Genomic DNA, 12,741 nt, shown 5'->3' on the forward strand with positions numbered 1-12,741 from the left:
GTTGGATCTCCTTGCATTCCAATGGACTCTCAAGAGTCTTCTCCAACACCACAGTTCAAAAGCATCAATTCTTCAGTGTTCAGCTTTCTTTATAGTCCAACTCTCACATCCATACATGACCACTGGAAAAACCATAGCCTTGACTAGACGGACCTTTGTTGACAAAGTAATGTCTCTTCTTTTTACCATGCTGTCTAGATTGGTCATAACTTTCCTTTCAAGGAGTAAGTGTCTTTTAATTTCATGGCTGCAGTCACCATCTGCAGTGATTTTGGAGCCCCCTAAAATAAAGTCTGACACTGTTTCCACTGTTTCCCCATCTATTTGCCATGACGTGATGGGACCAGATGCCATGATCTTCGTTTTCTGAATGTTGAGCTTTAAGCCAACTTTTTCACTCTCCTCTTTCACCTTCATCAAGAGGCTTTTTAGTTCCTCTTCATTTTCTGCCATAAGCGTGTCATTTGCATATCTGAGGTGATTGATATTTCTCCCAGCAATCTTGATTCCAGCTTGTGCTTCTTCCAGCCCAGCATTTCTCATGATGTACTCTGAATATAAGTTAAGTAGGCAGGGTGACAATATACAGCCTGACGTACACCTTTTCCTATTTGGAACCAGTCTGTTGTTCCATGTCCAGTTCTAACTGTTGCTTCCTGACCTGCATACAGGCTTCTCAAGAGGCAGGTCAGGTGGTCTGGTATTCCCATCTCTTTCAGAATTTCCCACAGTTTATTGTGATCCACACAGTCAAAGGCTTTCGCATTTTGGGTTACTTTAACTTTGTCTATTGTAAATAATTCTGCCTTATATATCCAGTTATGTCTTTAAGATAATTCTTAGAAGTGAAAATATTGAGATAGTTTTGCAATTTATATTGCTTATCTCTAAAATTTTCTTAAGGCTGAAAGTAATTTTTTTTTTAAGATTAAAATTTCTTAGTTTTAGATGCTACTTACAGATATCCTGGAAATATTTTATTCTAAAAGGTAATTTTTTCTGTTATAAATACATTTGTTTCGATAAATACTTAAAAATTTTTATCCTATAATTATATTTCTGTTATTTAAAGTGAATTTTAAAACAAAATCATGTATTGTATAAAATATTTTGATTCTGTGTGATGTTTCAAAATTTTGTTTGATTAAAACTTTTCTGATTATTAAAGTGATGACTATTCCTTACAGAAAGGTCAGAAAGCAAAAATACAGAAAATGTGAAGTACTAGAATTCTACCTCACCTGCTGTGAGAACCTAAGTGTATACGATCACAGTTTTGATGCCACTTTTCACTTTTTTCTCCCATTAGGCACAATGCCTTGAGATGCGCCAGAATTATTCAGGTGCTCTGGAGACTGTGAACCAGATAATCATGAATTTTCCAGGTTTCCTTCCTGCTTTTGTAAAGAAAATGAAACTGCAGCTAGCCTTGCAGGACTGGGACCAGACGGTTGAGACAGCACAGAGGTTAAGTAAAACAAGATCTCACAAATCTCTTTGGGTCTGGTTTTAATTTTGAGAAAAAAGAAAATCTATGTGTGTGTTTTTCCTATAAGATATTTTCAATTTGATTTTTTTCAAATAATATAGAGTTGAAGAAAACCTTGACATTGCATTGTTTTTTAAGGACTGAATTTATTGATTTACATAAATATATATTAACACCTGAGTAGCTATTCTGAGATACTCTTAAGTTTCAGAAGAATAATTGCTGACCTCATGAAGCTTATATTCAAATGAGAAGAACCATGTAATAAGTAAACAAATAAATTTTGTAGGGTGCTAGAAAGTTATACTCTTGCCTGGAAAATCCCATGGATAGAGGAACCTGGGTGGTTGCAGTCCATGGGGTCACACAGAGTCGGACACGACTGAAGTGACTTAGCAGTAGCAGAAAGTTATAAGCTCAGTGGAAACAATGTAAAGCTGGAAAGTGAAATAGAGAGTTGGGGGAAGGGCTTCTATTTTATCAGCTGATCAGGGAAGGCCTCTGAGAAGATGGCATTTGACAGAGGGAGCAAGCATGCAGACATTCCAGAGAAGGTTGCAGACAGAGGCAAACGCAGGTGCAGAGTCCTTGAGGCGAGTCCCTGTCATATGGTTAAGGGTGGGAAGGAGCAAGATGGCTAGGCAGTAACCTCAGAACAGAGGGTTGGAGGAAGAAGGGGTGCCAGGTTGGGAAGGGCCTTGTTCATCATTGTAAAGATTTTAGTTTTTCTTCTGAAGTCTGAGGGCCTTGGATGGTTCCCTCTCTCTTCTTCCCCTCTGCTTTTCCTTCTTTCTCTCCAGCAGTCTCTTCTTTTTCTTCTTACTGTTAAGTTAATGAAACCAGGATTTTTATCCAGCAGGTATTCCATGATAGGGATTGTATTGATTGTGTGCCATATTAGCATATAACTTGTTGCTTAAACTCAGTTTTTCCAATAAATTGTTGATGGATCCAGAGGCTTGGTTAGATTCACATTCAATACTTGTTTTTGTCTGACAGTTAATTCATAAGTATTGATGTGTTCTTCCATCAAACAGACATAATCTCTGCTTGTCTCTTTTTTGTGTGATATTAGTAGCAATTCATGCTTAATATTTGGGAACTTGGTTTAGGATTATCATAAGATTAATCTTTCCTTCTGCATTTCTTAGTTAGAATACTCGTATAAAGAAAAACTTCTGCTGGTTCGTTATCTAATGTTACAGTTCATATAGGAAAAGTTGGATAAATGCTTGAGTCTGTGACCTTATTCCCAGGTTTCAGAAACAAGTAAAAAAAGGCCCTGTGCAGACCTAGCATTCTCCAGTAGGATTTGAGTTTGTTTGTTTATGTGATATGGATTAAACTTGAGTGTTTCTAACCATTTTGGTTATTATAGTTGCTCAGATTGACTTATCTTTGGTCATTAGTAGCTTCTTCAAGTCCTTATGACATGATCCTAGAAGTCTTTTGTGGTGTCTGTACTGTTGCATATGGCAAGATATACCAGGGTTATTTTGCGTATTTACGGACCCATTATAGGTATCGGCCATTGTACAGGGCAGTCTAACTCCTTTTACTGAGAAGTGGTATTTGGAGGCCACAGTTTGTGCATAAATAAGTTTCTGATGTTTATACTTCTCAGATTTTTTTCCTAGGCACTGTCTGTGGGCTGGGTGTTGGAAGTATCTACATAATAATGTGCAAAATATATATGTGTATCGTGGGGGCATTTAAAAGTGATAAACAGACTTGTTATATAGTTTTTAAACTCGATTTTTCTTTAACTTAGTATTTCATTAGCCATGAATGGTGTCTATAAGGTGATCATAAATATAGTTTATTTTATCTTTCCCTGTTGGTAGGCATTTAGGCTATTTTGAATTTTTTGCTATTCTAATTATTGTAGTGAACACACCCACCCACTCAGCCACACACACACACACACACGTCTTTATACACATGGAGAAGTATTTCTGGAGGATGGTTTCACAAATGACAAATTACTGATTTAAAGAGAATGTTATTTTTTAGGGTAAGCTAAGCTCCTGTGAAAAGTAGATACAAACATATGTTTATTTTTGTCATCTTAACTGTTTTGAGTGGGTGTAAGACTTGATCAGTCAGCCTTTCTCCACATTGTCTTTAAGGAACCTAAGTTCTTTTTGTCTTGCAGCTCTGCCTTTACCTAAAACCTCACGATGTTGGTATCCAGCTGGCAAGAGAAGAAAGAGTGTGGAGGAGTCATTCTGCTTTTCTTAAAAGTCCAGGCCCAGACATGGCACACACTGCTTGCTCTCACACTGGCCACAGCTGCCTGCAGAGGTGGCTGGGAGATTGGGTGGCCCAGAGCCCAGGCAGATAAGGGGAGAGTGACTTTGAGGAGAGAGTGCGCTCCCGGCCTCAAATGTACACATTTGACATTGGATAAATACTCCTGAGTTGTGGGAAACTATACCAACTTATACTCTCATCATTAGTCTATTGAATGTCCCCTCCCCTATCCTCAGGAATTTTGGCTATTGTCAATGTGAGGTTTTTTAGTTTTGTTTTTTAAAAAAACAATCTGGTAGGATAAGAATGGTAACTTATTTTCATTTTCGCTTCCTTGTTTGTGTTGAAATTGAGCATTTTTTTTAATGCTAAAAACTATTTTTTCCCCCCTGTGTATTCACTAGTCCTTTTTTTCTTATTAACTCAATCTGTTCGTTCCTATATTTCTAATGGATTTTGACATCTTTTAAGAAGTTCTCCATCATGTTTCTTTTCTGATGGTTTTCTTGGCCTCTTGCAGTTGACTATCAGAATAGATTGTTTAAAAAAAAAATGCAAAAACCTTATAAGATGTTGGGTTGAATTGCATGAAACCTATAGATTATTTGGGGAGAATTTCTTTAATCCCAAATAAGTAGTATCTTTAGGCAGCTACTGATGTGCAGCAAGCAACTACATTTCTCAGGGCATGTGATAATATGTGCTCATTTCTCACTTTGGTGTGGATCATCTAGGGTCACTGACCCAGTCCAGATGTGTCTGGGACTCCGCTTCAAGTTTCATGTCCAGCTGAGAGGGCATGAAACCTCACTGCAGTTTGGACTCAGGTCAGCTCTAAGGGTGTTCTCCGGGCTCCAGCCAAATAGCACCAGCTTCTTAGAGGAAGCCCTTCTCCTGGTGATGGCAGAGATGCAGAGGACAAGCAGAAATCTGCAATGCCTCTGAAACAGGGGTGGCACACTGCCATTCCTGTCCACATCCTATTGGCCAAGAAAAAGCTCCAAGTTGTAGTCAGAAGCAGTGAAGTACAAGCCAGCATTTATAGGAGGAACTGTTCAGTTACATGGCAGAAAGCATGTATCAGGGAGAGTGAAAAGCTGCAGCTAATAACGTAGCATGCCATGTATGATAAGAAACCTAACGTGTTACCCCATTTGTTCAGTTCCATCAGTTCTTCAATGCTCAGCCTTCTTTATGGTCCAACTCTCACATTCGTATATGACTACTGGAAAAACCATAGCTTTGACTATATGGACTTTTGTCAGCAAAGTAATGTCTCTCCTTTTAAATATGCTACTAGGTATGTCATAGCTTTTCTTCCAAGGAGCAAGTGTCTTTTAATTTCATGGCTGCAGTCACCATGTGCAGTGATTTTGGAGCCTAAGAAAACAAAGTCTCACTGCTTCCATTGTTTCCCCATCTATTTGCTATGAAGTGATGGGACCAGATGCCATGATCTTAGTTATGTGAATGTTGAGTTTTAAGCCAGCTTTTTCACTCTCCTCTTTCACCTTCATCAAGAGGCTCTTGAGTTCTTTGCTTTCTGCCATAAGGGTGGTATCATCTGCATATCTGAGGTTATTGATATTTCTCTTGGCAATCTTGATTCCAGCTTGTGCTTCATCCAGTCTGGCATTTTGCATGATGTATTCTGCATATAAGTTAAATAAGCAGAGTGACAATATACAGCGTTGACATACTCCTTTCCTAATTTAGAACCAGTCTGTTGTTCCACGTCCGGTTCTAACTTTTGTTTCCTGACCTGCATACAGGATTTTCAGGAGCATGTAAGGTGGTCTGGTATTCCCATCTGTTTGAAGAGTTTTCCACAGTTTGTTGTGATCTACACAGTTAAAGGTTTTAGCATAGTCAATGAAGCAGAAGTAGATGTTCCTCTAGAATTCTCTTGCTTTTTCTGTGATCCAACGGATGTTGGCAATTTGATCTCTGGTACCTCTGCCTTTTCTAAATCCAGCTTGAACATCTGGAAGTTATTAGTTCACATATCATTGAAGCCTAGCTTGTAGAATTTTGAGCATTACCTTGCTAGCATGTGAAATGAGGGCAATTGTGTGGTAGTTTGGACCTTCTCTGGCATTGCCCTTCTTTGGGATTGGAATGAAAACTTGGAATTGGAATGAAAACTTTTCTGGTGCTGTAGGCACTGCTGAGTTTTCCAGATTTGGTGGCTTGTTGAGTACAGCACTTTCACAGCATAATTTTTTAGGATTTGAAATAGCTCATCTGGAATTCCATTACCTCCACTAGCTTTGTTTGTAGCAATGCTTCCTAAGGCCCACTTGACTTCGCACTTCAAGATGTATGGCTCTAGGTGAGTGATCAAACCATTGTGGTTATCAGGGTCATTAAGATGTTTTTTGTATAGCTCTTCTGTGTGTTCTTGACACCTCTTCTACTATCTTTTGCTTCTGTTAGGTCCATACCGTTTCTGTCCTTTATCGTGCCCATCTTTGCATGAAATATTCCCTTGGTATCTCTCATTTTCTTGAAGAGATCTCTAGTCTTTCCCATTCTATTGTTTTCCTCTATTTCTTTGCATTGTTCATTTAGGAAGGCTTTCTTCTCTCTCCTTGCCATTCTTTGGAACTCTGCATTCAAATGGGTATATCTTTCCTTTTTCTCTTTTACCTTTTATTTCTCTTCTTTCCTCAGCTATTTTTAAGGCCTCCTCAGACAACCATTTTGCCTTCATAAACATATTAAGATAAAGATCCAGAGATTCTTTTGGTTTTAAATAATGAGATTAATAATTTTTATAAAGGAGATGTTATTTTACTAGTGAAAATTACTTACTTAAACCATGGAGTAATCAGACCAGCAAACCAACTTTGCAAGTTGTCAAATAATAATAACATAATTTATTTCAACATTAACTGAAATTTTTTTTGCAGGTTGATGCTGCAAGATAATCAAAATTTGGAAGCACTGAGAATGCTGGCCCTTTACTATTTGTGTAGGGAGGGGGATATAGAGAAGGTAAAGTTGTATTGTACTATATAACTTTCCTGTATTAAATATATATTTAGTTACACACACATGCACATACTAAAGAGCCTTGAATTGCTTTTAGAATGTATATCATGGCAGTTTTTAGTTGAGTCCTAGGAATATACCTTAACAAAGGTGGGTATCTTAAATCACCTAGTAAAGCAAAAGTATCATATAGTTAAAATTACCCTTGAAAGCTTTAAAAATTATTAATTACATCAGATGCTGTTTCTATGTAAAAGTCATGTGTCATATGATATATGATTAATGTAACGAGGTACTGGTTATGGAAGAGAACATACAAAACATAATTCATTTTCTTGAGTTTGCATAAGTTAAATGGGTTAGAATGAAATCCCATTGAACCTTATAAAGCACACGTTTCTCTGGTAATGAACACATTGATTGTATATTTTGGTTTATGGGATGCCAGAATCCACTCTGAAGTCAATAATATTATAACAGATAATAGATTTAGACTCTTATTTAGGGTTAAATGGGTTAATGTGATAGTACCTAGTAAGTACTTCAGTAAATACTAGAAGAATCTTAGTAGGAGCAATTCTAGAGTAAATTTTCCAGGCATTGAAATTATTTTTCAAGTATCTGATTTTTTTGTTCTCGAAAATATTTTAAATATAAACTAGGCAACGTAGGTAATCCAAGGACTGACCTCATATAATATTAATGTTTGTAAATAAATTATCATTCATATCTCATATGTGTCATAAATTATTGGAGAGGGAGCTTGGCATGTATGGTTAACTGGATATTATAGATGTCTTCGAATATTTGGAAATCACCCAAAAGTTTCTATTCAGTAACAACTATTAAAGAAGCACATTTTATAATGCAGTTTTTACTTATAATCATTACACTTTTTATGGAAGGATCCTTTACCCTCTTGCACCGTATGATTTCACTGGAAGAAGGGGAATTGATAAAAGCAAAGATTTTTTGTAACTTATAAATACTGATTTACTAATGTACATGTCCTGTATTATGCTATTTTTATTCTTAGTGTATTTTAAAATTATACTGAATACTTTTGTTTTAGGCTGCCACCCAACTGGAAAACTTAGGAAATGCATTGGATGCCGTGGAACCACAGAATGCTCAACTTTTTTATACGATCACAATAGCCTTCAGCAGAATTGTAAGAGTACAGCAAAGCTCTGTTATTTATAACTGGAAATATAAAATTACTCACAAATGTTGAGGCACCAAAAAGCATATGACCTAGAGTGAAAATACTTGAAAATTCATAGATATGCCTATGAATATGTGATACATTCTTAAGGGAGGTAATTCAGAGGAGATACAGTTTCCAGCTGTAAAAAGCCATCCTGGAGGGTTCATGGAGGAAGTGGCACTTGTGAATCCTTTAAGAATAGGGAAGTGCCTTCCAGAAGAAGGAAGTGGAAAGTGACTTATTTTAACTAGAGCATAGGGTTTATGACTAAGGTTGTTCTTTGCTCTATGTTTTTAAAACTGTTTTTTAAACATTTTAAAGTAAGTAATAGAATATTTGGGTTGAGGAAATGGTTTCTGTCTTACTTTTTGTAATAGTAAAGAAATGATTTTTATGACAAGTACCCATAAAAAGGTAATTGGAAATGGGATAGATAAATGTAGTAGAATCTTAAAACCAATACAAGAGATGAGAGGATTGAAACTATGCTAGAAAAAAATAAGGAAAAGGGCATACTAAATAATTATTAAAATAAAGTTGAAAGAAAATAATTAAGTTTATTAGTTGTTAAATGACATGAATAAACCGAATTCTCTTAATTAAAAATGAAGGTTGTCAGATCATGTGAAATTTAGGGGCACTGCTCCCTATTACAGAAATTTGAGTTAGTGGGAGTATTAACATTTTTTTATTTACCTACTGCAGACACATAATTGTTACTAGTTTACAGCAAATCAAACAATTTAGTAAGTAACAACTCTTCAAAGTAATGATGTTCAAAAAGTATATACTTAATTCTGACAACATTGCCATTTCTTGAAATATTTTTGAAGGCTTTTTTTCCAAGAAGATTATAAGGTGTGGTTCTCACTAGTGGCACACTTGTCTTTAGGGGTAAATCAGATTCTTACCCTAGTTTTCAATGCAATAAAAGTTCAATAAAATATATAATCTGTCTATATTATGCTATATTTACAGACACATATATGTAAATATATATAAAACCTTAAATAATGATTTTCTTCTCTAATTATAAGACAGTCATGAGACAGTGTAAAAAGCGAGTTATAAGAAATATGCTTGTGGAGTACCATAGAAGCAATACATTTTTCAAGAGAGCTGTTTTTTAAAAGCACTGCTCATTAGGAAGTGTAAGTTCTGATAGGATATAAACTCTTGATGCACTGTCTAGATAGTAAATACAGTAGATTTATTATTCTTCAGTTATGAAATAATTTTTTCCTATATTTTTCATCTGTGAAATATAAATTATTCATACGTACATTTAGAGAAAACAAATTCTTCCATTTTAGTAGACTTGTTTTAGTTTAACTTAATTTTTTTTCTTTTTAGTGTGGACGTAGTCAACTCATTCTTCAGAAAACTCAAACATTACTAGAAAGAGCTTTTAGTTTAAATCCTCAGCAGTCAGAATTTGCTACAGAGCTTGGATACCAAATGATTTTACACGGGAAAGTTAAAGAGGCCTTGAAGTGGTACAAGACCGCCATGACACTAGATGAAACCAGTGTCTCTGCTCTCATTGGTATGACAGCTGTATCTATAAGTGTTCCTCATACAGATGCAAATAATGATTGCTTTTAATACCTGCCTTTAAAGAAGAAAAGACGTATTTTGTAGTTTTCTAAAATTAAACAGTTCTTTACTACCTACAGCAGAAAAAAATCATGTACCTTTAAAAATAGAATTTTTGTTTCTTAAAAACTATCTGCAGGTAATACATTTGTATGAGTTAATTCCCATAAATTAAGAATTCCTTAGTAACTGATTTTATGTGGGTACAAAGCTACCCATTTCCTTTCATTCTTTTTTTTTAGTCTAAAACTTTGTATTATGGCAAAAAAACCCACCTTGTTTAATATTGTTTGTATTAACTTGAGATGTAATGCCTGAAATGACGTGGATTTTTCCCATTTTCACCTGTTTTAGGGTTTATCCAGTGTCAGTTAATAGAAGGGCAACTGCAGGATGCAGATCAGCATCTAGAATTCCTTCGTGAAGTTCAGCAGTCTATTGGAAAGTCAGCGGTATAGTATTTTATTTTATCAGGGTAGAGTCTAACTACTTATAAAATATGAAATTTTAAACGCTTAAAAATTTAACAATGGGGTTAGAGGACTAATGCACTAATTTTAATATGTAGTTACATTTATTAATTTTCCACATGATTTAAAAAGTCCAAGTAAACTAATATTTAAGTTTGAACAAATCGTGCCTATAAATATCTCTTCAATATACATTTGAAATCTAAGTAGAAATAAATGGCTTTATAACTGTACAGAGTAATTTATGAAAACTACTTATTTTCCAGGAATTAACCTATTTACATGCAGTTCTCGCTATGAGGAAAAATAAACGACAAGAAGAGGTTATTAATTTGCTAAATGATGTCCTGGACACTCATTTTTCACAGTTGGAGGATTTACCTCTTGGCATACGGTATTTTGAGAAGTTAAATCCTGATTTCTTGATAGAAATTATTACAGAATATCTGAATTTCTGTCCAATGCAGGTGTGTATTTCTGGGACTTATTTTCAAAAATGCATTTATATGATGTTTTATAAAAGGTACTAATAAATTATGTTCTACAGATTAGACTATAAAATGAAAGTATTTGTATCTATATTAGTTGAAATAGTTTTTACTGAAAATATTTACAGTAATGATTACTATCATCTAATAAATGTTTTGGTTTACAGATATTCATTTGTAATTCATAAAATCTTAAAATCTTGAATTTAAACTATTAGAAGTCATTTAATTTAGGTGCCTACCTTGTATTAGAATCTACTTCGTAATATCCTCATTAAGTGTCCATCCCATCTTTGGATGCACTCAAAGATACAGTTCTTATATGTAACTGTGATTAATAGACTGTATTTCCTATGTTAAATCAGATTTTGCTTTATGTTAAAAAACTCAGCTATTTACTGGTCCTCCTTTTGCTCTCTGCGGTGACATGGAGCAAGTCCAGTTACTTAGTGAATTCCTCATTCATAGAACAGACCTGCAGATGTTGGAAATTAATTTTCATGTTTCTGAACAATTCCAGGTTTCCAACCATTTCTTTTTTTATGACATAGTTTGAGATCCCTGATTGTGAGTCTGAAGATATTCTTGATTTTATCAGTGGCTGATTAAGCTCACTATTCCAAATATGGATTTGGCCTGCAAAACTTAGATCAGATTCTTTGCTTCCTAATCCTGGATGTCCATCAGTTTCTTTTTTGTGAATCACATTACATTATCGACCCCTGTTGATTTAACAGTTAACCAGAGTCCTTAGATCTGTTAATCACTATAACTTTGGACCTAAGTGTAGGATTCTACATTTGTCCCTGTGAAATTTTATCTCCTCAAACCTATCCCATAATTCCAGATGATTGTATCCTTTGGGGTCCTAAGTGTCATCTGTTTTATATGGATCTTTGTTGTCAAACATCTGCCTATGTGGTTCCAAGTAGAACTGAGAATGGGACCCTCTGTTGTATCACCACAGAGTCCATTCCAAGTTGACCTGTATCCATTAGCGCTCTTTTATTACAGGCAGTAAGCAGATGACTTAACTTTGTTACTTATACTCAACTCACAGTTCAACATAGAGATGCTCATGGCATGCACTATCAAATACTTCATTCCTGAAAGCATAGTTTTTAGTATTCTCCCTGATTTTTCCCTGAAGTTACAGCTTCACTAACTGTGTTAACAAGGAGATGAGAATAATGACCTTTCCTTAGGGAGTTTACACTGCCTTTTATTGATCATCATATCCTTTTCCGGACTTTCATGACCAATTTTTTTCAACTAACCACTCTGGAATTGCGCTTGGGATTGATCTCAGTTTCTCCAGTCATGATCTGCTTTCAGTTGCTCATGAGTTGGAAAGCATTTTTCAGTACTTATGCAGTATTTAGAATTCATCCAACAAATGCTTGTAGAGTTCCCAGTGGACTGTTCAGAGTTGGGGAAATAGTTGTGTAAAAGCAAACAATATTCCTTGCCTTCTTAATACATGAATACTAGCAGGAGGAAACGTAATACAATCAATCAATCACGTAGTATATTAGGAGATTACAGGAGAAAATAACAAAACAGAGTGAAAGGGGGTAGTAATTTTAGGTAAGGTGGTCTAGGGAGGCCTCATGATGGTAACATTTGAACAAAAACTTTAAGGTCACGTGGGAATATAGTATAGAGTGTTTCAGAAAAAGGAGCCATTGTGCAGTGGCCCAAAGGGACAAAGGAGAGGGGGGTGGCTGGGACCGAGTGAAGAGGCAGGGAGTGGCCACCGTAAGGTCTCAGCATAGGAAGCTGAACTGGTGGTAATTTCTCTGGCTTCAGTTCTGAGAACCGTTGGGAGCCACCAGCGGGTTTCCCACATGATCCAGTTCAGCATTTTAAAAGGCTCCTTCTGGCAGCTGGACTGAGAGTAAACTGTAAAAGGAGCAAGCAATAATCTGTTAAGTTGTAGTTGGGTCCCTAGTGCACAGACATTCTATTTTTCCATAATGTGACCTTCATCAGCATGATAGAATCTAATTAGCACTTAAAATGCTGTTTTCCTGTGGAAATATCAGAAAGGCAGACTTGTCTCTCCAGCTCTGTTTCTATTACTTTGGCCCTTTTCATATACATACTTTAAAAAAAAAAAAACAAGCAGATATTATCTTAGAGATTGTCTTTATAAGCCCTGGATTTTTTACTATGATTCGTTCTGAAATTAGAGGAAAAATGATGGTTGTTTTCAATGAGTAATTTTTAGCAAGGGGCAGATGA

The 12,741-nt window shown here is 35.6% G+C and overlaps 1 protein-coding gene across 1 annotated transcript in view; it reads left to right on the forward strand.

The window, feature by feature from the left end:
• The window catches only part of TTC21B (tetratricopeptide repeat domain 21B), a 93,877-nt gene that overhangs the window by 16,903 nt on the left and 64,233 nt on the right, over positions 1-12,741 (forward strand). Inside the window, exons 6-11 of the mRNA XM_052635458.1 lie at positions 1,310-1,467; positions 6,655-6,739; positions 7,809-7,907; positions 9,297-9,489; positions 9,894-9,991; positions 10,276-10,476. Coding sequence (XP_052491418.1) covers positions 1,310-1,467; positions 6,655-6,739; positions 7,809-7,907; positions 9,297-9,489; positions 9,894-9,991; positions 10,276-10,476 — 834 coding nt within the window. The remainder of the gene's footprint in view (positions 1-1,309; positions 1,468-6,654; positions 6,740-7,808; positions 7,908-9,296; positions 9,490-9,893; positions 9,992-10,275; positions 10,477-12,741) is intronic.

The sequence above is a fragment of the Budorcas taxicolor genome, chromosome 2 (genome assembly GCF_023091745.1).
Source record: "Budorcas taxicolor isolate Tak-1 chromosome 2, Takin1.1, whole genome shotgun sequence".
NCBI lineage: Eukaryota > Metazoa > Chordata > Mammalia > Artiodactyla > Bovidae > Budorcas > Budorcas taxicolor.